Source organism: Zosterops lateralis (assembly GCF_965231275.1).
Source record: "Zosterops lateralis genome assembly, chromosome: 34".
Classification (NCBI taxonomy): Eukaryota; Metazoa; Chordata; class Aves; order Passeriformes; family Zosteropidae; genus Zosterops; species Zosterops lateralis.
Window position 1 is genome coordinate 780,598 of NC_139794.1, and position 27,924 is coordinate 808,521.

General features: G+C 46.1%; 2 protein-coding genes and 1 long non-coding RNA gene across 3 annotated transcripts in view; 2 read left to right on the forward strand and 1 right to left on the reverse strand.

Annotated features, from left to right (window-relative positions):
- MCM7 (minichromosome maintenance complex component 7) overlaps positions 1–25,079 on the forward strand; it is a 30,268-nt gene extending 5,189 nt beyond the window's left edge. Inside the window, exons 5-15 of the mRNA XM_083881491.1 lie at positions 526–706; positions 3,340–3,477; positions 7,923–8,072; positions 9,852–9,969; positions 11,633–11,764; positions 12,838–12,921; positions 14,217–14,610; positions 15,599–15,682; positions 16,370–16,538; positions 19,773–19,882; positions 22,731–25,079. Coding sequence (XP_083737617.1) covers positions 526–706; positions 3,340–3,477; positions 7,923–8,072; positions 9,852–9,969; positions 11,633–11,764; positions 12,838–12,921; positions 14,217–14,610; positions 15,599–15,682; positions 16,370–16,538; positions 19,773–19,882; positions 22,731–22,935 — 1,765 coding nt within the window. The 3' untranslated portion in view covers positions 22,936–25,079. The remainder of the gene's footprint in view (positions 1–525; positions 707–3,339; positions 3,478–7,922; positions 8,073–9,851; positions 9,970–11,632; positions 11,765–12,837; positions 12,922–14,216; positions 14,611–15,598; positions 15,683–16,369; positions 16,539–19,772; positions 19,883–22,730) is intronic.
- Positions 24,402–26,179, reverse strand: LOC310921379. The gene is made up of 2 exons (XR_014592121.1): positions 24,709–26,179; positions 24,402–24,643 (listed from the first exon to the last, which is right to left on the reverse strand). It is a non-coding gene; the product is annotated as an uncharacterized lncRNA (long non-coding RNA).
- A 515-nt stretch (positions 26,180–26,694) lies between these two features.
- Positions 26,695–27,924, forward strand: part of NEURL4 (neuralized E3 ubiquitin protein ligase 4) — a gene marked incomplete at both ends in the record, with an annotated part of 38,043 nt that continues 36,813 nt past the window's right edge. The window contains one exon of the mRNA XM_083881578.1: positions 26,695–26,919. Coding sequence (XP_083737704.1) covers positions 26,695–26,919 — 225 coding nt within the window. The remainder of the gene's footprint in view (positions 26,920–27,924) is intronic.

The window sequence follows — 27,924 nt, forward strand, 5'->3', positions numbered from 1 at the left end:
TCCACAAACCGCGTTTTTTCCCTTCGAAACCCCATTTTTCACCCCAAAATCCTCATTTTTCACCCCAAAACCCCCGGTTTTTTTCCCCTTTACACCCTCCACCTCCCATTTTACCCAAACTCTCTGTTTTTCTCCCCAAACTGAGCTTTATTTCTGTGCCCCTTGTGCTCCAAGGCCGTGTCCCCGTGGGATCCACGAGCCGCGTTTTTTCCCTTCAAAACCCCATTTTTTACCCCCAAAATCCTCATTTTTCACCCCAAAACTCCCGTTTTTTTTCCTTTTTAACCCCCCCACCTCCCATTTTGACCAAAATCTGTATTTTTCTCCCCAAACTGAGCTGCATTTCCCCACCTCATCCTCCTTTAATTCTCTTTTCTCTCAGCATCTCCGAGCCCCATTTTTCCCCAAAAAATCCTCATTTTTCCCCCCAAAATCCTCATTTTTCACCCCAAAACTCCCGGTTTTTTTCCCCTTTTACCTCTCAGAATTCTCCTTTTACCCAAACTGTGTATTTTCCCCCCCCAGTGAGCTGTATTTCCGCGCCCCGTCGTGCTCCAAGGCCGTGTCCCCGCGGGAGCTGCGGGCCGGCAGCATCGGGGCCCTGGTCACCGTCCAGGGGATCGTCACCAGGGCCAGCGACGTGCGGCCCCTGCTCAGGGTGGCCACCTACAGCTGTGACCAGTGCGGGGCCGAGACATACCAGCCGGTACTGGGACGGACTGGGATAAACTGGGAGGGACTGGGAGGGGTTCTGGGGGGGGATTTGGGGGGATTTTGGGGGATTCAGAGGGACTGGGATGGTCTCAGTGGCACCTACAGCTGTGACCAGTGCGGGGCCGAGACATACCAGCTGGTACTGGGAGGGACTGGGAGGGGTTTGGGGGCAATTTTGGGGGGATTTTGGGCAGTTTTGGGGGGATTTGGGGCATTTTTTGGGGTCTTGGTGCCACCTACAGCTGTGACCAGTGCGGGGCCGAGACATACCAGCCGGTACTGGGACAAACTGGGACAAACTGGGAGGGACTGGGAGGGGATTTGGGGCGGTTTTGGGGGGATTTGGGGCAGTTTTGGGGGGATTTGGGGCAGTTTTGGGGGACTGGGATGGACTGGGATATACTGGGAGGGACTGGGATATACTGGGAGGGACTGGGAGGGGATTTGGGGTGGTTTTGGGGGGATTTGGGGCAGTTTTGGGGGATTTGGGGCATTTTTTGGGGTCTCGGTGTCACCCTCACCTATGACCAGTGTAGTGATGGGACACACCAGCCTGTACTGGGACAAACTGGGACAAATTGGGAGGGACTGGGAGAGACTGGGTTATACTGGGAGGGACTGGGATGGACTGGGAGGGACTGGGACGGACTGGGAGGGGATTTGGGGCGGTTTTGGGGGGATTTGGGGCAGTTTTGGGGGGATTTGGGGCATTTTTTGGGGTCTTGGTGCCACCTACAGCTGTGACCAGTGCGGGGCCGAGACATACCAGCCGGTACTGGGAGGGACTGGGATAAACTGGGAGGGACTGGGAGGGGATTTGTGTCAGTTTTGGGGGGATCTGGGGGGGATTTGGGGTATTTTTTGGGGTCTCAGTACCATTTACAGCTGTGACCAATGTGGCACCAAGACCTGTCAGCTGGTACTGGGACAAACTGGGAGGAACTGGGAGGGACTGGGATAAACTGGGAGGGACTGGGATAAACTGGGAGGGACTGGGAGGGGATTTGGGGTGGTTTTGGGGGGTTTTGGGGCAGTTTTGGGGGGATTTGGGGCAGTTTGGGGGGATTTGGGGCATTTTTTGGGGTCTTGGTGGCACCTACAGCTGTGACCAGCGTAGTGATGGGACACACCAGCCTGTACTGGGACAAACTGGGACAAATTGGGAGGGACTGGGAGAGACTGGGTTATACTGGGAGGGACTGGGATGGACTGGGAGGGACTGGGACAAACTGGGAGGGACTGGGAGGGGATTTGGGGCGGTTTTGGGGGGATTTTGGGCAGTTTTGGGGGGATTTGGGGCATTTTTTGGGGTCTTGGTGCCACCTACAGCTGTGACCAGTGCGGGGCTGAGACCTCTCAGCTGGCACTGGGGCAAACTGGGACAAACTGGGAGGGACTGGGAGGGGATTTGGGGCAGTTTTGGGGGATTTGGGGCAGTTTGGGGGGGATTTGGGGGGGATTTGGGGTATTTTTTGGGGTCTCAGTACCATTTACAGCTGTGACCAGTGCGGGGCTGAGACCTACCAGCTGGCACTGGGGCAAACTGGGAGGGTTTGGGATGGACTGGGATATACTGGGAGGGGATTTGGGGAGGTTTTGGGGGGATTTGGGGCAATTTGGGGGGGGATTTGGGGCAGTTTTGGGGGATTTTGGGCAGTTTCACGGGGCTGGGACAAACTGGGAGGGACTGGGATAGACTGGGAGGGATTTTTTAGGGAATTTCAGGGGTTTTGGGGGGATTTCAGGTGGAAATTTTAGTGTCCAGATGGAATTTTTGGGTTTTTTTGGCAAGTTTTTTGGTGTTCAGGTGAATTTTTGGGCTCTTGGGTGGATTTTTTTTGGGTTCAGGTGGAATTTTTGGGCTTCAGGTGGATTTTTTAGGATTCCAGTGGATTTTTTTTGGTGTTCAAATGGATCTTTGGGGAATACTCTGATTTTTTGGGGTTAAAGTGGATTTTTTGGGGGGAATTCTTTGATTTTTTTTTTGTGTTCAGGTGAAATTTTTGGGCTTCAGGTGGAATTTTTGGGGTTCAGGTGGAATTTTTGGGCTTCAAATGGAATTTTTTGGGGTTAAGGTGGAAATTTTGGTGTCCAGGTGAAATTTTTGGGCTCTTGGGTGGATTTTTTTGGTGTCCAGATGGAATTTTTTGGGGTTCAAGTGAATTTTTTGGGCTTCGGGTGGATTTTTTGGAGGGTTCAGGTGGATTTTTTGGGGGCAATTCTCTGATTTTTCGGTGTCCAGGTGGAATTTTTGGGGTTCAGGTGGATTTTTTAGAATTCAAGTGGATTTTTTTGGGGTTCAGGGGGATTTTTTGGGGGCAATTCTCTGATTTTTTGGTGTCCAGGTGGAACTTTTGGTGTCCAGGTGGAATTTTTTGGGCTCCAGCTTGAATTTTTTGGTGTTCAGGTGAATTTTTTAGGATTCAGGTGGGTGTTTTAGGATTCAAGTGAAATTTTTTGGTGTTTAAATGGATTTTTTGGGGGAAAATCTCTGATTTTTCAGTATCCAGTTGCATTTTTTGACCTTCAAACTGAATTTTTTTACCATCCACATAAAATTTTTCCTTTCAAACACATTTTTTAGGTCGAAATCTTTAATTTTTTACTTTTTTTTCCCCCTCCCAGATCGAGAGTCCGACGTTCACCCCCCTCCTGCTGTGCCCCAGTCGGGAATGTCAAACCAACCGCTCGGGGGGGCGGCTCTACCTGCAGAGCAGGGGCTCCAAATTCACCAAATTCCAGGAGCTCAGGATCCAGGAGCACGTGAGTGAGGAGGAAATATTGAAATTTCTGCAAAAAACACAAAAATCCCCAAAAAAATCCATCAAAAAACGCCAAAATTCCCTCAAAATTGGATTCAAAATGGCGTCTGGGGGGTTTAAAATGGACTTTGGGGTCTAAATCAGCTCCAAATTCACCAAATTCCAGGAGCTCAGGATCCAGGAGCATGTGAGTGAGGAGGAAATATTGAAATTTCTGCAAAAAAGACAAAAATCCCCAAAAAAATCCATCAAAAAATGTGAAAAATGGCTCCAAAATGGCGCCTGGGGAGGGTTTAAAATGGACTTTGGGGTCTAAATCAGCTCCAAATTCACCAAATTTCAGGAATTCTGAATTCAGCAGGTTCTGAGTGAGGAGAGAATCCTGAAATTCCTGATTAGAAACACAAAAAAACCCAAAAATCCATCAAAAAACACCAAAATGGCCCCAAAAATGGCTCCAAAATGGCGCCCGGGGGGGTTAAAATGGACTTTGGGGTCTTAATCAGCTCCAAATTAACCAAATTTCAGGAATTCTGAATTCAGCAGGTTCTGAGTGAGGAGAGAATCCTGAAATTCCTGATAAGAAACACAAAAATCCCCAAAATCCTCAAAAAATTCCATCAAAAACCACCAAAATTCCCTCAAAATTGGATTCAAAATGGCGTCCGGGGGGCTTTAAAATGGACTTTGGGGTCTAAATCAGCTCCAAATTCACCAAATTCCAGGAGCTGAGGATCCAGGAACACGTGAGTGAGGAGAAAATATTGAAATTTCTGCAAAAAACACAAAAATCCCCCAAAAAATCCATCAAAAAATGCCAAAATTCCCTAAAAATTGGATTCAAAATGGCGCCCGGGGGGTTTAAAATGGATTTTGGGGTCTAAATCAGCTCCACATTCACCAAATTTCAGGAATTTTGTGGATTCAGGAGGTTGTGGGTGAAAAGGGATCCCAAAATTTATTTAGGAAACTCAAAAATTCCCAAAAAAACCCCCAAAATCCCAAAAAATTCACCCAAAAATGGCTCCAAAATGGCTCCCGGGGGGTTTAAAATGAACTTTGGGGTCTAAATCAGCTCCAAATTCACCAAATTCCAGGAGCTCAGGATCCAGGAACACGTGAGTGAGGAGAAAATACTGAAATTTCTGCAAAAAACACAAAAATCCCCCAAAAAATCCATCAAAAAACACCAAAATGGCCCCAAAAATGGCCCCGAAATGGCTCCAAAATGGCGCCCGGGGAGTTTAAAATGGACTTTGGGGTCTAAATCAGCTCCAAATTCACCAAATTCCAGGAATTTTGTGGATTTAGGAGATTGTGGATGAAAAAAGTTCCCAAATTTTATTTAGGAAACCCAAAAATCCCAAAAAATTCACCCAAAAATGGCTCCAAAATGGCTCCCGGGGGGTTTAAAATGGACTTTGGGATCTGAATCAGCTCCAAATTCACCAAATTCCAGGAATTGAGGATCCAGGAGCACGTGAGTGAGGAGGAAATATTGAAATTTCTGCAAAAAACACAAAAATCCCCCAAAAAAATCCATCAAAAAATGTGAAAAATGGCTCCAAAATGGCGCCTGGGGAGGGTTTAAAATGGACTTTGGGGTCTAAATCAGCTCCAAATTCACCAAATTTCAGGAATTCTGAATTCAGCAGGTTCTGAGTGAGGAGAGAATCCTGAAATTCCTGATAAGAAACACAAAAATCCCCAAAATCCCCAAAAAATTCCATCAAAAAACACCAAAATTCCCTCAAAATTGGATTCAAAATGGCGTCCGGGGGGCTTTAAAATGGACTTTGGGGTCTAAATCAGCTCCAAATTCACCAAATTCCAGGAGCTCAGGATCCAGGAACACGTGAGTGAGGAGGGAATATTGAAATTTCTGCAAAAAACACAAAAATCCCCCAAAAAATCCATCAAAAAATGCCAAAATTCCCTAAAAATTGGATTCAAAATGGCGCCCGGGGGGTTTAAAATGGATTTTGGGGTCTAAATCAGCTCCACATTCACCAAATTTCAGGAATTTTGTGGATTCAGGAGGTTGTGGGTGAAAAGGGATCCCAAAATTTATTTAGGAAACTCAAAAATTCCCAAAAAAACCCCCAAAATCCCAAAAAATTCACCCAAAAATGGCTCCAAAATGGCTCCCGGGGGGTTTAAAATGAACTTTGGGGTCTAAATCAGCTCCAAATTCACCAAATTCCAGGAGCTCAGGATCCAGGAACACGTGAGTGAGGAGAAAATACTGAAATTTCTGCAAAAAACACAAAAATCCCCCAAAAAATCCATCAAAAAACACCAAAATGGCCCCAAAAATGGCCCCGAAATGGCTCCAAAATGGCGCCCGGGGAGTTTAAAATGGACTTTGGGGTCTAAATCAGCTCCAAATTCACCAAATTCCAGGAGCTCAGGATCCAGGAGCACGTGAGTGAGGGGGAAATATTGAAATTTCTGCAAAAAACACAAAAATCCCCCAAAAAATCCATCAAAAAATGTGAAAAATGGCTCCAAAATGGCGCCTGGGGAGGGTTTAAAATGGACTTTGGGGTCTAAATCAGCTCCAAATTCACCAAATTCCAGGAATTTTGTGGATTTAGGAGATTGTGGATGAAAAAAGTTCCCAAATTTTATTTAGGAAACCCAAAAATCCCAAAAAATTCACCCAAAAATGGCTCCAAAATGGCTCCCGGGGGGTTTAAAATGGACTTTGGGATCTGAATCAGCTCCAAATTCACCAAATTCCAGGAATTGAGGATCCAGGAGCACGTGAGTGAGGAGGAAATATTGAAATTTCTGCAAAAAACACAAAAATCCCCCAAAAAAATCCATCAAAAAATGTGAAAAATGGCTCCAAAATGGCGCCTGGGGAGGGTTTAAAATGGACTTTGGGGTCTAAATCAGCTCCAAATTCACCAAATTTCAGGAATTCTGAATTCAGCAGGTTCTGAGTGAGGAGAGAATGCTGAAATTCCTGATAAGAAACACAAAAATCCCCAAAATCCCCAAAAAATTCCATCAAAAAACACCAAAATTCCCTCAAAATTGGATTCAAAATGGCGTCCGGGGGGCTTTAAAATGGACTTTGGGATCTAAATCAGCTCCAAATTCACCAAATTCCAGGAATTTTGTGGATTTAGGAGATTGTGGATGAAAAAAGTTCCCAAATTTTATTTAGGAAACCCAAAAATCCCAAAAAATTCACCCAAAAATGGCTCCAAAATGGCTCCCGGGGGGTTTAAAATGGACTTTGGGATCTGAATCAGCTCCAAATTCACCAAATTCCAGGAATTGAGGATCCAGGAACACGTGAGTGAGGAGGAAATATTGAAATTTCTGCAAAAAACACAAAAATCCCCCAAAAAATCCATCAAAAAATGCCAAAATTCTCTAAAAATTGGATTCAAAATGGCGTCTGGGGGGTTTAAAATGGACTTTGGGGTCTAAATCAGCTCCAAATTCACCAAATTTCAGGAATTTTGTGGATTCAGGAGGTTGTGGGTGAAAAGGGATCCCAAAATTTATTTAGGAAACTCAAAAATTCCCAAAAAAACCCCCCAAATCCCAAAAAATTCACCCAAAAATGGCTCCAAAATGGTGCCTGGGGGGTTTAAAGTGGATTTTGGGATCTGAATCAGCTCCAAATTCACCAAATTCCAGGAGTTGAGGATCCAGGAACATGTGAGTGAGGAGGGAAATCCCAAAATGTCCTAAAAGGTCCCCAAAATGTCCCCAAATATCCCCAAAATGTCCCCAAATCATCTCTAATGTCCCCAAATATCCCCAAAATGTCCCTAAAGTGTCTCTGATGTCCCGAAATTGTCCCCAAAATGTCGCAAAGTGTCTCCAAATTCCCTCACCTGTCCCTGAACTGTCCCAAATTGTCCCCAAAATGTCCCCAAATCCTCTTCCCTGTCCCCAAAATGTCCCCAAATCCCCTCACCTGTCCCCAAAATATCCCAAAATGTCCCCAAAGTGTCCCCAAAATGTCACCAAATATCCCCAAATCCCCTCACCTGTCCTGAAACTGTCTCACCTGTCCCCAAAATGTCCCCAAGATGTCCCCAAAATGTCACAAAGTATCCTCAAAATGACACAAAATATCCCCAAAATGTCCTAAAACGTCCCCAAATGTCCTAAAATGTCTCAAATGTCCCCAAACTGACTCACGTGACCCCAAAATGTCCCCAAAATTCCCCCAAATGTCCCTGAACTGTCCCCAAATCACCTCTAATGTCCCCAAATTGTCCCCAAATGTCCCCAAAGTGTCTCACCTGTCCCCTTGTGTCCCCCAGTCAGACCAGGTTCCCGTGGGGCACCTGCCCCGCTCCCTGTCCCTGCACCTGAGTGGGGCCAGCACTGCCCAAATCACCTCTGGTGTCCCCAAATGTCCCCAAAGTGTCTCACCTGTCCCCCAAGTGTCTCACCTGTCCCCTTGTGTCCCCGCAGTCAGACCAGGTTCCCGTGGGGCACCTGCCCCGGTCGCTGTCCCTGCACCTGAGCGGGGCCAACACGCGCCAGGCCCAGCCCGGGGACCACGTCAGAGTCACCGGCACCTTCCTGCCCCTCCTGAGGACTGGGTACAGGCAGGTGGCTCAGGTGAGTCCTAAACACACCTGGGGACACCCTAAACACACCTGGGGACACCTGGGGACACCCTAAACACACCTGGGGACACCCTAAATACACCCAGAGCTGCCCTTCCTGCCCCTGCTCAGGGCTGGGTACAGGCAGGTGGCTCAGGTGAGTCCTCAATGCACCTGGGGACACCTGGGGACACCCTAAATACACCCAGAGCTGCCCTTCCTGCCCCTGCTCAGGGCTGGATACAGACAGGTGGCTCAGATGAGTCCTCAATACACCTGGGGACACCCTAAATACACCTGGGGGGGGAAATAACACACCTGGGGACACCCTAAATACACCTGGGAACGGCCCTTCCTGCCCCTGCTCAGGACTGGCTACAGGCAGGTGGCTCAGGTGAGTCCTGAATGCACCTGGGGACACCCTAAATACACCTGGGGACACCTAGAACACACCTGGGGGGGGAAATAACACACCTGAGAACGGCCCTTCCTGCCCCTGCTCAGGGCTGGGTACAGGCAGGTGGCTCAGGTGAGTCCTGAATACACCTGGGGACACCCTAAATACACCCAGAGCTGCCCTTCCTGCCCCTGCTGAGGGCTGGGTACAGACAGGTGGCTCAGGTGAGTCCTGAATACACCTGGGGACACCTAAACACACCTGGGGACACCCTAAATACACCTGGGGACACCTAGAACACACCTGGGAGGGAAATAACACACCTGGGAACAGCCCTTCCTGCCCCTGCTCAGGGCTGGGTACAGGCAGGTGGCTCAGGTGAGTCCTCAATGCACCTGGGGACACCTAAAACACACCTGGGGACACCTGGGGACACCCTAAATACACCTGGGAGGGAAAAAATCCCATCTGGGACCCCGAAATCCACCCCAAAATACACCTGGGGACACCCAAAACACACCTGAGAGGGGAAAATCCACACCTCGGACCCCAAAAATTCACCTGGGAACACCCAAAACACACCTGGAGACACCCAAGACACACCTAGGAGGGGAAATAACACACCTGGGACCCCAAAAACCTCACCTGGGATCCTAAAAATGCACCTGGGGACACCCAAAACACACCTGGGGACACCCAAAATTCACCTGGAGACACCTTAAATACACCTGAGAGGGGAAAATCCACACCTGGGACCCCAAAAACCTCACCTGGGAACACCCAGAACACACCTGGGCACACCTGCGGGGTCAAAAAATGCACCTTTTTCCCCCCCCAAATCCCCATTTTTTACCCAAAATTCCCATTTTTTCCCCAAATCCCTTTTTTCCCCCCCAAATCTCTTATTTATTCTCATTTTTCCCCATTTCTCCCCCATTTTTTCCCCTATTTTTTCCACAGTTTCCTTTTTTCCCCATTTTTCCCCCCATTTTCCCCCCAAAATTCCCTTTTTTCCCCCATTTTTCTTCTCGTTTTTTCTCCTTTCCCCCCATTTTCCCCCATTTTCCCCCATTTTTTCCCCATTTTTTCCACATTCTCACCCCCCAAATCCCTCAATTTTCCTCCAAAATCCCCTTTTTTTTCCCTTTTTTTTTCCCCATTTTTCCCTCAAAAATCCCCATTTTTCCCCCATTTTTTCTCCTATTTTTCACCATTTTTTCCCCATTTTTCTCCAAAAAATTCCCATTTTTTCCCCAAAAATCCCTCATTTTTTCCCTAAAAATCTCTATTTTTTCCCCGTTTTTTTCCCTATTTTTTCCCATTTTTCCCCATTTTTTCTCCCAACTCTCTCATTTTTCCCAAAATATAATTTTCCCCCGTTTTTGCCCAATTCAGGGTCTGCTGTCAGAGACGTTTCTGGAGGGGCACCACGTGGCCAAGGTGAGCAAGAGCCACGAGGACGAGGCCGAGGGGGAGCTCAGCCCCCAGGAGCTGCGGGAAATCACCGGGACTGGTCAGTTTGGGGGAAAAAATCACAAATTTGGGAAAAAATGGGGGTTTGGGGGGAAAAATGGGAAAAAAAATGGGGATTTTTGGGGAAAAAAATGGGAATTTTTGAGGAAAAATGGGGGGGAAATGAGGGAAAAAAATGGGAAAATGGGGGAGAAAAAAAGGAAAAAAGGAGAATTTTTAGGGAAAAAATGGGGGAAAATAGGGGAAAAATAAGGAAAAAATGGGGATTTTTGGGGAAAGAAATGGAAATTTTGGAGAAAAAATGGGAAAAAAATGAGGGGAAAAATGAGGGGAAATGGGGAAAAATGGGAAAAAATGGAGAAAAAAGGGAAAAATGGAAAAAAAAGGGGAAAAATGGGGATTTTTGGGGATAATGGGGAAAAAATGGGGAGAAAATGGGGAAAAAAGGGGGAAAAATGGGGGAAAATGAGGAAAAAATGGGGAAAAAATGGGGGGGAAATGGGAGAAATAATGGGGAAAAATTGAGAAAAAAATGGGGGGAAAATATGGGGAAAAAATGGGGGAAAAATGGAAATATTTTGGCACCACGAGGCCGAGGGGAGCTGAGCCCCCAGGAGCTGCGGGAAATCACCGGGACAGGTCGGTTTGAGGGAAAAAAATCACAATTTTGGGAAAAAATGGGGAAAAATTTGGGATTTTGGGAAAAAAAATGGAAATTTTTTGGGAAAAAATGGGGGTTTGGGGGGAAAAATGGGAATTTTGGGAGTAAAAATGGGGGGAAATGGGGAAAAAATGGGGGAAAAAAGTGGAATTTTTTGGGAAAAATGGGGGGATAAAAGGAAAAAAAAAGAGAATTCTTTAGGGAAAAATGGGAAAAAAAAGGAAAATTTTGGGGGGAAAAATGGAAATTTTGGGGAAAAATGGGAGGGGAGAAAAAAGGAATAAATGGGGAAAAATGGGAAAGAAATGGGAGGAAAAGAAGGGAAAAATGGAAAAAAAAGGGGGAAAAATGGGGATTATTGAGGAAAAAATGGAGAAAAATGGGAGGAAAATGGGAAAAAGAAAGGGAATTTTTGGGGAAAAATGGGGGAAAAAAAGGGGGGAAATGGGGGAAAATGGAGGGGAAAAAGGGAAAAATGGGATTTTTGGGGGAAAAAAATGGAAATTTTGGAGAAAAGGGGAAAAATAGGGAAAAATGGGGAATTTTGAGGGAAAATGGGAAAAAAAGGAAAAAAGGAAATTCTTCAGGGAAAAAAACGGGAATTTTGGGAAAAAATGGGGGGAAAATGGGAGAAAAATGGAGGAAAAATGCGGGAAAAATGAGGGAAAAAATGGGGGAAAAAGGAATTTTTGGGGAAAAAAGGGAAAAAAAATGGGGGGAAAAAAGGGAATTTTTGGGGAAAATGGAAGAAAATGGGAAAAAAAATGAGGATTTTAGGGGGAAAATGGGGATTTTGTCAAAAAATGGGAATAAATGAGAGATTTGGGGGGAAAATGGGAAATTCTGGTGTAAAATGAGGGATTTGATGAGTAAAAATCGGAATTTTTGGGGAAAAAAATGAGAATTTTTTGGGAAAAAATTGGAATTTTTGGGGAAAATTTTGGATTCTTGTAGATTTTGAGTCCCCAAAGCAGATTTTTGGCTCCCCAGGTGTGAATTCCCCTCCCCTGAGCCCGAATTTTGTGATTTTTTTCCCCCCCAGAGGAGGATTTCTACGGGAAGCTGGCGGCCTCCATCGCCCCCGAGATCTTCGGCCACGAGGACGTGAAGAAATCGCTGCTGCTGCTGCTGGTGGGGGGCGTGGAGAGGAGCCCCCGGGGGATGCGCATCAGGGGTGAGACAAAATCCTAAAAATAGCCCAGAAATCCCAATACAAAATGAGGCTTGAAGAGGTGAAGTTGTCAGAATTTTTTCCCATTTTTTCCCCATTTTTTTCCCATTTTTTCCCATTTTTTTCCCATTTTTTCCCATTTTTCCCGTTTTTTTCCCATTTTTTTCCCATTTTTTCCCATTTTTCCCGTTTTTTCCCATTTTTTCCCATTTTTTTCCCATTTTTTTCCCATTTTTCCAATTTTTTCCATTTTTTCCATTTTTTCCCAATTTTTCCCATTTTTTCCCATTTTTTCCCATTTTTTCCCATTTTTTTCCCATTTTTTCCCATTTTTTCACATTTTTTTCCCATTTTTTTCACATTTTTTTCACATTTTTTTCACATTTTATGCTTTTTTTTCAGCTTTTTTTTTTGCCTTTTTTCTCACCTTATTCTTGTTTTTTCCTGGATTTTTTCCTGGATTTTTTTCTGGTTTTCCCCACCTTTTCTCCATTTTTTCCCTGTTTTTTCTCCCTTCTTTTTATCTTTTTTTTCCACTTTTTTCTCCTTTTTTCCGCTTTTTTTCCCCGCTTTTTTCCCCCTTTTTCCTACCTTATTTATGTTTTCTCCTCTGTTTTTTTCCCACATTTTTCCTGTTTTTTCCTTGGATGTTTTCCTGTTTTTTCCCCCTTTTTTCCCCCAGATTTTTCCCCCTTTTTTCCCCCCAGATTTTTCCCCCCTTTTCTCCCTTTTTTCCCAGATTTCCCCCCTTTTTCCCCTGATTTTCCCACCCTTTTTTCCCTGATTTTCCCCCAATTTTTCCCCTGATTTTCCCACCCTTTTTTCCCTGATTTTCCCCCAATTTTTCCCCCTTTTTTCCCAGATTTTCCCCCCCTTTTTTCCCAGATTTTTCCCCCCAATTTTTCTCCTTTTTTTCCCAGATTTTTCTCCTTTTTTCCCCCAAATTTTCTCCTTTTTTTCCCAGATTTTCCCCCTTTTTCCCCTGATTTTCCCCAGGGCTCAGCCCAGTGACCCCAAATCCCCAAATCCATTTTCCCCTCATTTCCTGCCCTAAATGTGTTATTTTTTATTTCCAGGGAACATCAACATTTGCCTGATGGGAGACCCCGGAGTGGCCAAATCCCAACTGCTCTCGTACATCGACCGCCTGGCGCCGCGCAGTGAGTGCGGGGCCTTCGTCTTCTTCTTCTTCTTCATCTTCTTCATCTTCCTCTTCTTCATCTTCTTCCTCTTCTTCATCTTCTTCCTCTTCTTCATCATCTTCTTCTTCTTCTTCTTCATCTTCTTCTTCCTTTTCTTCATCCTCTTGTTCTTCCTCTTCCTCCTCTTCCTCTTCCTCCTCTTCCTCCTCTTCTTCCTCTTCTTCTTCTTCCTCTTCTTCTTCCTCTTCGTTTTTGTCTTCGTGTTCTTCTTCGTCTTCGTCGTTTTCTTCATCTTCATCTTCTTCTTCATCTTCTTCATCTTCTTCTTCTTTCTCTTCTTTTTCCTCCTCCTCTTCTTCCTTTTCCTCTTTCTCCTCTTCTTCCTCCTTATCTTCATCTTCTTCTCCTTCCTCTTCTCTTCTTCCTCTTCTTCTTCCTCCTTTTCTTCATCTTCTTCCTCATCCTCCTCCTCATCCTCCTTCTTTTCTTATTTTTCCTCCTCTTCTTCTTCCTCTTCTTCTTCTTTCTCTTTTTCCTCTTCCTCCTCTTCATCTTCATCTTCTTCTTGCTTTTCTTCCTCTTCTCCCTCCTCCTCTTCCTCTTTCTCCACTTCTTCTTCTTCCTCTTCTTCTTCCTCTTCTTCCTTATCTTCCTCTTCTTCCTCTTCTTCCTCCTCTTTATCTTCTTTTTCCTTTTCTTCTTGTTCTTCCTCTTCTTCCTCTTTTTCTTTTTCTTCTTCTCATTCTTCTTCCTCCTCTTTTTCCTCTTCCTCTTCTTCCTCCTTCTCCTCATCCTCCTTCTCCTTTTCTTCCTCTTCTTCTTCTTCCTCCTCCTTTTCTTTCTCTTTTTCCTTTTCTTCTTCCTCCTTCTTTTCTTCCTCTTTCTCTTCTTCTTCCTTCTCTTCCACCTCCTCTTCCTCCTCTTCTTCATCTTCTTCTTCTTCTTCCTCCTCTTTCTCCTCTTCTTCCTCATCTTCATCTTCTTCTCTTCTTTCTCTTCTTCCTCCTGTTCTTCCTCCTCTTCTCCTCTTCATCTTTTTCCTCCTCTTCTTTTTCTCTTCTTTGTCTTCTTCCTCCTCTTCCTCTTCCTCCTCCTCTTCTTCTCTGCCTCCTCTTCCTCCTCCTCTTCTTCCTTTTCTTCTTCCTCTTTCTACTCCTCTTCCTCCTCCTCTTCTTTTTCCTCCTCTTCCTCCTCCTCCTCCCATTTTTTTCCCCTAATTTTTTCCCCTTTTTTCCCCATTTCTGCCCAATTTTTTCCCCCATTTGCCCTCATTTTTTCACCCATTTCTCCCCATTTTTCCCCCATTTTCCCAGGCCAGTACACGACGGGCCGCGGCTCGTCGGGCGTGGGTCTGACGGCGGCCGTTCTGCGCGACCCCCGAACGGGAGAACTCGTCCTGGAGGGCGGGGCCCTGGTCCTGGCCGACCGCGGCGTTTGCTGCATCGACGAGTTCGACAAGATGCTGGACTCGGACCGGGTGGCCGTTCACGAGGCCCTGGAGCAGCAGAGCGTGGCCGTGGCCAAGGCCGGCGTCATGGCCACCCTCAACGCCCGCTGCGCCGTCCTGGCCGCCGCCAACCCGGCCCTGGGCCGCTACGACCCCCGGCGCAGCCTGGAGCACAACCTGCAGCTGCCGGCGGCGCTGCTCTCCCGCTTCGACCTGCTCTGGCTGCTCCAGGACAGGCCACACAGGGACAAGGACCTCAGGTGGGCGGGGCTGCGGCACGGGGAGGGGTGGAGACGGTGGGAGAGGGGTGGGAGGTGTGGTGGAGGCTTTGAGTTGGGTTTGGGGTCAATGGAAGAGTCTTTGGTTTGGGTTGGGTTGGGTTGAGTTGGGTTGAGTTGGGTTGGGTTTGGAGCCAATGGAAGAGTCGTTGGGTTGGGTTGGGTTGGGTTTGGGGTCAATGGAAGAGTCTTTGGGTTGGGTTGGGGTCAATGGAAGAGTCGTTGGATTGGGTTGGGTTGAGTTGGGTTGGGTTGGGTTGGGTTTGGAACCAATGGAAGAGTCGTTGGGTTGAGTTGGGTTGGGTTGGGTTGGGTTGGGTTGGGTTTGGAACCAATGGAAGAGTCGTTGGATTGGGTTGGGTTGAGTTGGGTTGGGTTGGGTTGGGTTGGGTTTGGAACCAATGGAAGAGTCGTTGGGTTGAGTTGGGTTGGGTTGGGTTGGGTTGGGTTGGGTTTGGAACCAATGGAAGAGTCGTTGGATTGGGTTGGGTTGAGTTGGGTTGGGTTGAGTTGGGTTGGGTTTGGGGTCAGTGGAAGAGTCGTTGGGTTGGGTTGGGTTTGGAACCAATGGATGAGTCGTTGAGTTGGGTTGGGTTGGGTTTGGAACCAATGGAAGAGTCGTTGGGTTGGGTTGGGTTTGGAGGCAGTGGGAGAGTTTCAGGATCAATGAAAGAGTGTTTGGTTGAGTTGGGTTGGGTTGGATTTGGAACCAATGGATGAGTTGTGTGGTCAGTGGAAGAATCCTTGGGTTGGGTTGAGTTTGGAGCCAATGGGAGAGTTTTGGGATCAATGGAAGAGTCTTTGGGTTGAATTGGGTTGGAGACACCCCCAAAAAACCCCCAAAATTCCCCATTTTCCTCCTGGAAATCTCCAAATTCCCCATTTTTCTACTGAAAAACCCGAATTTCCCCTTCTTCCTCCTGAAAAATTCCGGAATTTTCCCCAAATTCCCATTTTTTCCCCGTTCCAGGCTGGCCCAGCACATCACGTACGTCCACCAGCACTGCCGGGAGCCCCCCAGCAACTTCCAGCCCCTGGACATGAAACTCATGAGGTTGGTGGGGGAAATTCACCCCAAAATTCTCATTTTCCGCCACAATTCTCACCTTTTCTGTCCCAAAATTCTCCTTTTCCACCCCAAATTTCTCCTTTTTCACCCCAAATTTTTCCTTTTCCTCCAATTTTCCCCCTTTTTTCCTCCAAATAAACCCATTTTTCCCAAAATTTCCCTGTTTTTTCCCCAAATTTTCCCCAAATTTCTCCCCCAAACTCTCCCTTTCCCCCCAGAATTCCCTTTTTTCCCAAATCTCTGGTTTTTTGCTCCCATTTTTCCCCATTTCCCCCCCTTTTTCCCCCTTTTTTCCCCATTTCCCCCTCCTTTTTTCCTCATTTTTCCCCCATTTTTCCCCATTTTCTGCCCATATTTTTCCTCCATTTCCCCCCATTTTTCCTCCCCATTTTTTCCCCTCTCCCTCACCATTTCTTCCCCTTTTTTTCCTCTCTATTTCCTTCAATTTTTTCCCCAAATTTTCCTGGTTTTTTACCCAAAATTTTCCTGTTTTTTTCCCCAAGTTTTCCTGTTTTTCTCCCCCAAATCTTCCCTATTTTTCCCCAGATTTTCCTGGGTTTTTCCCCCAAATCTTCTCTATTTTTTTCCCCAAATTTTCTTGTTTTTTTTTCCCAAATTTTCCCCCCAGACTCCTCATTTTTCCCAAATTCCTGTTTTTTCCCCCCACTGCAGGCGTTACATCGCCACGTGCCGCCGGCGGGAGCCGCTGCTGCCCCCGGGCCTGGCCGAGTTCGTCACGGCCGCCTACGTGGAGCTGAGGAGGGAGGCCAGGGAGGCCAAGGACGGCATCTACACCTCTGCCAGGACCCTGCTGGCCATCCTCAGGCTGGCCACGGCGCTGGTCAGTGTCCTGGGGCCTCCCAGTATAGACCAGTATGGACCAGTGACCCCCCAGTGTCACCAGTGACCATCAGTGACCATCAGTGACCATCACTGACCCCAGTGTCACAGTGGGTCAGGGGTGGTTACAGCTCTGCCAGGACCCTGCTGGCCATCCTCAGGCTGGCCACGGCGCTGGTCAGTGTCCCAGTATGGACCAGTATGGACCAGTGACCCCCCAGTGTCACCAGTGACCATCACTGACCATCACTGACCATCAGTGACCATCACTGACCCCAGTGTCCCAATGGGTCAGGGGTGGTTACAGCTCTGCCAGGACCCTGCTGGCCATCCTCAGGCTGGCCACGGCGCTGGTCAGTGTCCTGGGGCCTCCCAGTATGGACCAGTATAGACCAGTGACCCCCCTGTGACCACCAGTGTCATCGCTGACCATCACTGACTCCACTGTCCCAATGGTTATGGGATATTTATGCATCTGCCAGGACCCTGCTGGCCATCCTCAGGCTGGCCACGGCGCTGGTCAGTGTCCCAGTATGGACCAGTATGGACCAGTGACCCCCCAGTGTCACCAGTGTCATCACTGACCATCAGTGACTATCAGTGACCCCAATGTCCCAATGGGTCAGGGGTGGTTACACCTCTGCCAGGACCCTGCTGGCCATCCTCAGGCTGGCCACGGCGCTGGTCAGTGTCCCAGTATGGACCAGTATGGACCAGTGACCACCAGTGACCCCCCAGTGTCACCAGTGACCATCACTGACCATTGGTGTCATTGGTGTCCCAATGGGTCAGGGGTGGTTACAGCTCTGCCAGGACCCTGCTGGCCATCCTCAGGCTGGCCACGGCGCTGGTCAGTGTCCTGGGGCCTCCCAGTATGGACCAGTATAGACCAGTGACCCCCCTGTGACCATCAGTGACCATCTGTGTCATTGGTGTCACCAGTGTCCCAATGGTTATGGGGTCTTTATGCATCTGCCAGGACCCTGCTGGCCATCCTCAGGCTGGCCACGGCGCTGGTCAGTGTCCTGGGGCCTCCCAGTATAGACCAGTATGGACCAGTGACCCCCCAGTGTCACCAATGACCCCCCTGTGACCACCAGTGTCATCACTGACCATCACTGACCCCACTGTCCCAATGGTTATGGGATATTTATGCATCTGCCAGGACCCTGCTGGCCATCCTCAGGCTGGCCACGGCGCTGGTCAGTGTCCCAGTATGGACCAGTATGGACCAGTGACCCCCCAGTGTCACCAGTGGCCATCACTGACCATCAGTGACTATCACTGACCCCAGTGTCCCAATGGGTCAGGGGTGGTTACAGCTCTGCCAGGACCCTGCTGGCCATCCTCAGGCTGGCCACGGCGCTGGTCAGTGTCCCAGTATGGACCAGTATGGACCAGTGACCCCCCTGTGACCATCAGTGACCCCCCAGTGTCACCAGTGACCCCCAGTGACCATCACTGACCATCAGGGTCACAGTGTCCCAATGGGTCAGGAGGGGTTGGGGCTGTTTATGCATCTGCCAGGACCTTGTTGGGCCAAATCAGCCTCAAATCAGCCCAAAACTGACCAAAAATCAGCCAAAAATTGACCCCAAATCAGCCCAAAATTCACACAAAAATTGACCCATCATTGACCCAAAATCGGCCCAAAACTGACCCAAAATCTGCCCCAAACTGACGCAAAATTGACCCAAAAATCAGCCCAAAATTGACCCAAAATTGACTAAAAATCGGCCCAAAACTGACCCCAAAATCAGCCCCAAAATGGACATTTTGGGGCTGATTTTGGATCATTTTGGGGCTGATTTTTGCATCAGTTTTGGGTCAATTTTGGATCCTTTTTGGGCGGATTTTTGAGTCAATTTTAGATAATTTTGGAGCTGATTTTTGGGTCATTTTGGGGCTGATTTTGGGTCCATTTTTGATCATTTTGGGGCTGATTTTTTGGCTGATTTTAGATCCTTTTGGGGTGGATTTTTGAGTGAATTTTAAATAATTTTGGGGCTGATTTTTGGGTCAGTTTTGGGCTGATTTTCGATCATTTTGGGGCTGATTTTTGAGTCAGTTTTGGGCTGATTTTGGATCTTTTTGGGTCAGTTTTGGGTCAATTTTAGATAAATTTTGGGGCTGATTTTTGGGTCAATTTTAGATCATTTTGAGGCTGATTTTTGGGTCAATTTTGGGCTGATTTTGGGTCAGTTTTGGGTCAATTTTAGGTCATTTTGAGGCTGATTTTTGGGTCAATTTTGGGCTGATTTTGGGTCAGTTTTGGGTCAATTTTAGGTCATTTTGGGGCTGATTTTTGGGTCAATTTTGGATAATTTTGGGGCTGATTTTTGGGTCACTTTTGGGTCAATTTTAGATAATTTTGGGGCTGATTTTTGGGTCAATTTTGAGCTAATTTTTGATCATTTTAGGGCTGATTTTGGGGCTCATTTTGACCTCACTTTATATAAAATATTTCAATTTTTCCCCCACATTTTGACCCGATTTTCACCATTTTTCAGCCGATTCTTTGGGGATTTTTTCCCCCATTCCCTGCCTGATCTGGCTCAGATTTTGGCTCAGATTTTGGGTTAATTTTGGGGTATTTTTGGGTCTGTTTTGGGCTGATTTTGGGTCAATTTTAGATCATTTTAGGGCTGATTTTTGAGCTAATTTTGGTTCATTTTGGGGCTGATTTTGGGTCAATTTTGGTTCATTTTGGGGCTGATTTTGGGTCAATTTTGGTTCGTTTTGGGGCTGATTTTTGGGCTGATTTTGGATCATTTTGGGGCTGATTTTTGAGTCAATTTTAGTTCATTTTGTGGTTGATATTGAGGTCAGTTTTGGGTCAATTTTAGATAATTTTGAGGCTGATTTTTGGGTCAATTTGGGGTCAATTTTAGATAAATTTTGGGGCTGATTTTGGGTCAGTTTTGTGCCATTTTTGGGTCAATTTTGGGCTGATTTTGGGTCATTTTTGAGTTGATTTTAGGTAATTTTTGGGGCTGATTTTTGGGCTGATTTCAGATCATTTTGAGGCTGATTTTTGGATTATTTTGGGTCAGTTTTGGGCTGATTTCAACCTCACTTTATATAAAATATTCTGATTTTCCTGCACATTTTGGGCCAATTTTCACAATTTTCTGGTTGGTTTTTTCCCCCACTTTTCCCCCATTCCCTGCCTGATCTGGCCCAGATTTTGGCTCAGATTTTGGGTTAATTTTGGGTGTTTTTTGGCGTTTTCCAGGCCCGGCTGCGCTTGGGGTCGGTGGTGGAGAAGGACGATGTCAGTGAGGCCCTGAGGCTCCTCGAGGCCGCGCGGGACTCGCTCAGGGGGGACCCCGACCCCGCCCAGAGGTGAAAAAATCCGAATTTTGGGATAATTTGGGAATTTTTTTGGAAAATTTGGTGATTTGGGGATTGTTTGGGGTGTTGGATTTGGGGGGATTTGGGGTTTTTTAGGAAAAAATTGTGATTTGGGGGGTCTGGGAGTCCCTAAGTGGGGACCCTGACCCCACCCAGAGGTGAAAAAATCCGAATTTTGGGATAATTTGGGAATTTTTTTGGAAAATTTGGTGATTTGGGGATTGTTTGGGGTGTTGGATTTGGGGGGATTTGGGGTTTTTTAGGAAAAAATTGTGATTTGGGGGGTCTGGGAGTCCCTAAGGGGGGACCCTGACCCCGCCCAGAGGTGAAAAAATACCAATTTTGGGGAAAAATCGGGAATTTTGGGGAGTTTGGGATTGATTGGGGTGTTGGGGTTTGGGGGGATTTGGGATTTTGGGGGAATTTTGGGGATTTTTGGGAAAATTTTGGGTTTTGGGGCACCTGGGAGTCCCTAAGGGGGGACCCTGATCCTGCCCAGAGGTCAAAAAATAACAATTTTGGGGAAAATTTGGGAATTTTTGGGATTTTTTTGAGATTTGGGGATTGTTTGGGGTGTTGGATTTGGGGATTTTTGGGAAATTTTGGGGGTTTTGGGGGGATTTGGGGGGTCTGGGAGTCCCTAAGGGGGGACCTTGACCCCGCCCAGAGGTGAAAAAAAATCCGAATTTTGGGGAAAATTTGGGAATTTTTGGGAGTTTGGGATTGATTGGGGTGTTGGATTTGGAAGAAAATGGGAAATTTTGGGATTTTGGGGGGAAATTTGAGGGGATTTGGGGGGTCTGGGAGTCCCTAAGGGGGGACCCTGATCCTGCCCAGAGGTGAAAAAATGGGAATTTTGGGGAAAATTTGGGGATTTGGGGATTGTTTGGGGTGTTGGATTTGGGGGATTTGGGGTTTTTTAGGAAAAAATTGTGATTTGGGGGGTCTGGGAGTCCCTAAGGGGGGACCCTGACCCCACCCAGAGGTGAAAAAATGGGAATTTTGGGGAAAATTTGGGAATTTTTTGGAAAATTTGGTGATTTGGGGATTGTTTGGGGTGTTGGATTTGGGGATTTTTGGGAAAATTTTGGGATTTTTTGGGTTTTGGGGCACCTGGGACTCGCTCAGGGGGAACCCTGATCCTGCCCAGAGGTGAAAAAATGGGAATTTTGGGGAAAAATCAGGAATTTTGGGATTGTTTGGGGTGTTGGAGTTTGGAAGAAATTGGGAAATTTTGGGATTTTGGGGAAATTTGAGAGGATTTGGGGGGTCTGGGAGTTCCTAAGGAGGGACCCTGATCCTGCCCAGAGGTGAAAAAATCCGAATTTTGGGGAAAATTTGGGAATTTTTGGGATTTTGGGATTGTTTAGGGTGTTGGATTTGGGGATTTTTGGGAAATTTTGGGGTTTTTTTGGGATTTGGGGGGTCTGGGAGTCCCTAAGGGGGGACCTTGACCCCGCCCAGAGGTGAAAAAAAATCCGAATTTTGGGGAAAATTTGGGAATTTTTGGGAGTTTGGGATTGATTGGGGTGTTGGATTTGGAAGAAAATGGGAAATTTTGGGATTTTGGGGGGAAATTTGAGGGGATTTGGGGGGTCTGGGAGTCCCTAAGGGGGGACCCTGACCCCACCCAGAGGTGAAAAAATGGGAATTTTGGGGAAAATTTGGGAATTTTTTGGAAAATTTGGTGATTTGGGGATTGTTTGGGGTGTTGGATTTGGGGATTTTTGGGGGATTTTTGGGGGGGATTTTTTTTGTAATTTCTTGGGGATTTTGGGGGGGATTTCTCTGGGAATTTTTGTGGATTTTTGGGGAATTTCTCAGGGATTTTTGGGGATTTTCTGGGGAATTTCTTGGGATTTCTTGGGGAATTCTCAGGAATTTTTTGGGGGGAATTTCTTGGTGATTTCTTGGGAATTTCGGGGAATTTCTCAGGGATTTTTTAATGGATTTCTCATGGATTTTTTGGAGGAATTTCTTGGGAATTCTTGTGGATTTTTTGGGATTTTTCAGGGGTTTTTTGGGGAATTTTGGGGGATTTTTTTGGGGGGAATTTTTTTTTAATTTCTCAGGGATTTTTGGGTGGAATTTCTCGGGAATTTCTTGGGGATTTTCAGGGAATTTTCAGGGATTTTTTGGGGGGAATTTCTTGGGAATTTCTCGAGATTTTTTGGGGAATTTCTCAGGGATTTTTGGGGGAATTTCTTGGGAATTTTCAGTGACTTTTGGGTGGAATTTCCCAGGAATTCTCAGGGATTTCTCAGGGATTTGGGGGGGGAATTTCTCAGGAATTTTTTGAGGGAAATTTCTTGGGAATTTTCAGGGATTTCTCAGGGATTTTCAGGGAATTTCTCTTGGATTTTTTGGGGAAATTTCCCTTGGATTTCTCATGGATTTCTCAGAGATTTCTTGGGAATTTTGGGGAATTTCTCAGGGATTTTTTAATGGATTTCTCATGGATTTTTTGGAGGAATTTCTTGGGAATTCTCGTGGATTTTTGGGGGATTTTTCAGGGGTTTTGGGGGGAATTTCTTGGGAATTTTCAGGGATTTTTTGGGGGGAATTTCTCAGGGATTTTTTGGGAAAATTTCTCTTGGATTTCTCAGGGATTTCTGGGGAATTCCTCATGGATTTTTTTGGAGGAATTTCTCGGGAATTCTTGTGGATTTTTGCGGAATTTCTCAGGGATTTTGGGGGGATTTTTTGGGGGCTTTTTTGGGGGATTTTAGGGTGAATTTTTTTTTAATTTCTCGTGGATTTTTCAGGCTAAATTTCTCACATATTCTCACGGCTTTTTTGGGTAATTTCCATTAATTTCTGACCCTTTTTCCCCCCGCAGGTGCCCCCGTCCCTCGGAGGCCGTTCTGGGGGTGCTGCGGGAGCTGCTGGGGCCGGGGGGGCGCTCGCTGCCCCTCCCCCACGCGCTGCAGGTCCTGGGGGCCCGGGGCTTCACACCTGCCCAGGTGAGCCTGGCCCTGGAGGAGTATCAGGGGCTGGACGTGCTGCAGGTCAACCCTGCGGGGACAACCGTGACATTCGTGTGATTCCTGCTGAAAACGGGGAAAATCCTGCTGAAAACGGGGAAAAAATCATAGAAAAAATGGGAAAAATCGCAATAAAAATGGCAAAAAAATATAACCGAAAATGGGGAAAAATAGCAAGAAAAATGGGGAAATTCCTGCTGAAAACGGGGAAAAAATCGTAAAAAAAATGGTAAAAATATCACCGAAAATGGCAAAAAAATGCCACCGAAAATGGGGAAAACTCGGCCAAAAATCGTGCGAAAAATGGGAAAAATATATCACCAAAATTGGGAAAAATCGCAATAAAAATGGGGGGAAATTCTGCCAAAAATCGGGAAAAGTTTGGCCAAATATCGTGGAAAAAATGAGAAAATTGCCACCAAAAATGGGGGAAAAAAAAGGGAAAAATACCACCAAAAATGGGGAAAAAAATGGGAAAAATACCACCAAAAATGGGGAAAAATTTGGCCAAAAATGGGGGAAAAATGAGAAAAATACCATCAAAAATTCTGCCAAAAATGGGGGAAAAATTGTGTGAAAAATGGGAAAAATATATCGCCAGAAATGGGAAAAAATTGCAGTAAAAACGGAAAAATCGTGCAAAAAATTGGGAAAAGTTCGGCCAAAAATCGTGCGAAAAATCGGAAAAATCCCACCAAAAATGGGGGGAAATAATGGGAAAAATACCACCAAAAATGGGAAAAAAATCCCAATGAAAATGGGAAAAAATCAGCTAAAAATGGGAAGAATGCCATAAAAAATGGGGGAAAATTCTGCCAAAAATGGGAAAAATACCACCAAAAATTCTGCCAAAAATGGGGAAAAAAATCCCAATGAAAATGGGGAAATTCCAATGGAAATGGGGAAAATCGCGCAAAAAATGGCAAAAATCCCAACAAAATCAGGAAAAATCCCATCAAAATCACACAAAAAATGGGGAAAATCCCAGTGAGAATGGGGGAAAATTCTGCCAAAAATGGGACAAAAATTGTGTGAAAATTGGGGAAAATTCTGCCAAAAAATAGGGAAAATTATGCAAGAAATTGGGGAAAAATCCCAAGGAAAATGGGAAAAATATCATCAAAAATGGGGAAAAATTCAGACAAAAATTGGGAAAAGTTTGGCCAAATATTGTGCAAAAAAATGGGAAAAATGTACCATCAAAAATGGAAAAAATCGCAATAAAAATGGGGAAATTTTGCCACTGAAAATGGGAAAAATCGCAACAAAAATGGGAAAAATGCCACCAAAAATGGGAAAAATCGCAATAAAAATGGCAAAAATTCTGCCAAAATGGGGAAAAATAATGGGAAAAATATTGCCAAAAATGGCAAAAAAAAATCACCGAAAATGGGGAAAAATACCAAGAAAAATGGGGAAATTCCTGCTGAAAACGGGGAAAAAATCGTAAAAAAAATGGTAAAAATATCACCGAAAATGGCAAAAAAATGCCACCGAAAATGGGGAAAATTCGCAATAAAAATGGGGAAAAATTTGGCCAAAAATTGTGCAAAAAATGGGAAAAATACCAGCGAAAATGGGAAAAAAATCACAATAAAAATGCGAAAAATCGTAATGAAAATGGGGAAAATATACCACCGAAAATAGGGAAAAAATCACAATAAAAATGGGGGAAAATTCTGCCAAAAATGGGGAAAAAATCCCAACAAAAATGGCAAAAATCACAATAAAAATGGGAAAAATCGCAATAAAAATGGGGAAAAGAATCCTAATGAAAATGGGAAAAGTGCTGCCAAAAATGGGAAAAATCGCAACAGAAATGGGGAAATATACCACTGAAAATGGGGGAAAATCGCAATAAAAATGGGAAAATTTTTGCCAAAAATTGTGTAAAAAATGGGAAAAATACCACCAAAAATTGGGAAAAATCGCAATAAAAATGGGGGGAAATTCTGCCAAAAATGGCAAAAATTTGGCCAAAAATGGTGAAAATCCTGCCAAAAATGGGGAAAAAATAGGAAAAATATACCACCAAAAATGGCAAAAATTCGGCCAAAAATGGGAGGAAAAAAATGAGAAAAATATGCCACCAAAAAATGGGAAAAATCGCAATAAAAATGTGGAAAATTGTGCGAAAAATGGGGAAAAAATGGGAAAAATACCACCAAAAATGGGGAAAAATCCCAATGAAAATGGGTGGAAATTCTGCCAAAAAATGGGGGAAAATTCAGCAAAAATGGGGTGGAAATTCTGCCAAAAAATGGAGAAAAAATGGCAAAAAAATACCAGAAAAAATGGGGAAAATCACAATAAAAATGGGGAAATGTACCACCAAAAATGGGGAAAAAATCTCAATGAAAATGAGAAAATTCTACCAAAAATCGTGCAAAAAATGGAAAAAAATCCCAATGAAAATGGGAAAATTCTGCCAAAAATGGCAAAAATAGCAATAAAAATGGGGGAAAATTCTGTCAAAAATCGGGAAAAATTCTGCCAAAAATGGGGGAAAAAATCCCAATGAAAATGGGAAAATTCCAACAAAAATGGGAAAAAACAATCCCCAAAAATGGCAAAAATTCCTCCAAAAATGGGGGAAATCCCCCAAAATGGCAAAAACACCCCAAAATGAGGACAATTGCTCAAAAAATGGGAAAAAAATCCACCAAAAAATGGCAAATTTTCCCCCCAAATGGGAAAAAAATCTCCAAAAATGGCAAAAATCCCCCAAAATATCAAAATTTTCCCCCAAAACGGCAAAAAATTCAACCAAAAACTCAAAAAAATTCAATTTTTGGTGGGAGATCCCAAACCTCCCCTCAGATCAAGGAAATCCCAAAAAATTCAGGGAAAAATCCCCAAAATTTAAGAAAAAATGGCCAAAAATCCCAAATTTTTCCCCAAAAATGAAGCAGGAACCCCAAAATCTCCCTCAGATTTTTTTTATTTTATATTTTCTGAGTGTTTTTTGTAGCGATAAAAAGATTTTTATCAATAAAATTATTTAAAATGTATAAATTTTGTGGGAATTTGGGTGATTTGGGGAGTTTTTGAGGGAATTTGGGGTTTTTTTTGGCGGGGAATTTGAGGCGATTTTTGTGGAATTTTGAAGAAATTTTGAAAATTTTGAGGCGACTTTTAATAAATGAGGAGAAATTGGAGGCAAAATCGGGAATTTTGAGGCAAAATTGGGACTTTAAGGCGGAAATTTGGGAATTTTGGGGGGAAATTTCGGATTTTAAGGTAAAAATTTCATAATTTAAGGTGGAAATTTGAGGAATTTTGGCGGGAATTTGACTGAGGGCCCATTTCATCCCCAATTTCCATCAATTTCAACACGAGCCGGCTCAAAACAAACCTCTTTTCTCCTCTTTTTAATTAATTAACTCTTAATTCCTCATTAATTATCAAAAATTACCGTTAATTAATTTCCGAGCGACGTTACCATGGCAACCGTTACCGGGCGCGCTGCCGTAAAGCGAGGAAGGGGGTGTGAAGGCAGCGCTTGCCGCACTGCCGTAAAGCGAAGAAGCGGTTCTGAGGGGCTGCCGTAAAGCGCTGCCGGGGAGAAAAATGGGGAGGGGAACAACAACAGGAGGGTGAGGGAGGGAAAAACGGGCTGGGGAAGGGAAAAAAGAGGGGGAGGAGATGGAGGAAAGGAGAATGGGGTGAGGGAGGGGTTTTTTCGGGAGGAAAAGGGGGTTAAAGCGACTCTTATGCCACACCGCCGTCAAGCGCATCGAGCCGCGAAAAGGTCGCGAAAAGGTCGCGAAAGCGTCGCGCAGCAGGAGGAGGAGGAGGGAACGGGGCGGGCGCGGAGCGATGGCGGCGCCGGGGCCCGGCGGGGGCTCCTCGGGAGGAGCCTCGGGGGGAGCCCCGGGGCCGCCCCCGGAGCTCCATCCCCGCTGCGGGAGACTCGTGTCCCTGTCCCAGGGCGGCCGCAGCGCCGCCAGGGCCCAGCCCGGCCAGGAGTTCAACCACGGGCTGGTGCTGAGCCGGGAACCGCTGAGGCCCGGCCGCGTCTTCACCGTCAGGATCGACAGGAAGGTGGGAATGGGAATGGGGGACTGGGGGGAATGGGGGGGGACTGGGAGGGTCTGGGGGGGACTGGGAGAGACTGGAAGGGGATTGGGAGGGACTGGGATGGACTGGGAGAGGAGCTGTGAGGAGATGAAGGAACTGGGATGGACTGGGAGGACATTGAGGGTGGAGAGTTGGAAGAGACTGGGAGAGACTGGGATGGAATGGAGGGGACTGGGATGGACTGGAGGGAACTGGGAGAAACTGGGAAAGGAGAGAGTTGGAGGAGACTGGAAGGACTGGGAGAGGACTGGGAGTGACTGGGAGGGGACTGGGATGGACTGGGAGAGGAGATGGAGAGGACTGGGGGAGACTGGGAGACACTGGGGGGGACTGGGAGGAACTGGGATAGACTGGGAGGACACTGGGGGAGGAGAGTTGGAGGAGACTGGGAGAGACTGGAGGGGACTGGGATGGACTGGGAGAGAAGTTGTGAGGAGATGGAGGAACTGGGAGAAGAGACTGGGAGAGATGGAGGGGACTGGGAGAGACTGGGAGAGGAAGAGAGAGAGAAACGAATGGGACTGGGAGGGAACTGGGAGGGACTGGGATGAACTGGGAGAGTAGAGAGAGAGAAATGAACAGGACTGGGAGGACTGGGAATGGGAGACTGGGAAGGCACTGGGATAGACTGGGATGGACTGGGAGAGGAGCTGTGAGGAGATGGAGGAACTGGGAGAAGAGACTGGGATGGACTGGGAGAGACTGGGAGAGGAAGAGAGAGAGAAATGAATGGGACTGGGTGGGACTGGTAGGAACTGGGATGGACTGGGGGGAGTGGGGGGGCCTGGGAGGGACTGGGAGAGGAGATAGAGGAACTGAGAGAAGAGACTGGGAGGGACTGGGAGGGGACTGGGATGGACTGGGATGGACTGAAGGGACACTGGGGGAGGAGAGTTGGAGGAGACTGGGAGAGACTGGAGGGGACTGGAAGGCACTGGGAGGAACTGGGAGAGGAGAGAGAGAGAAAGA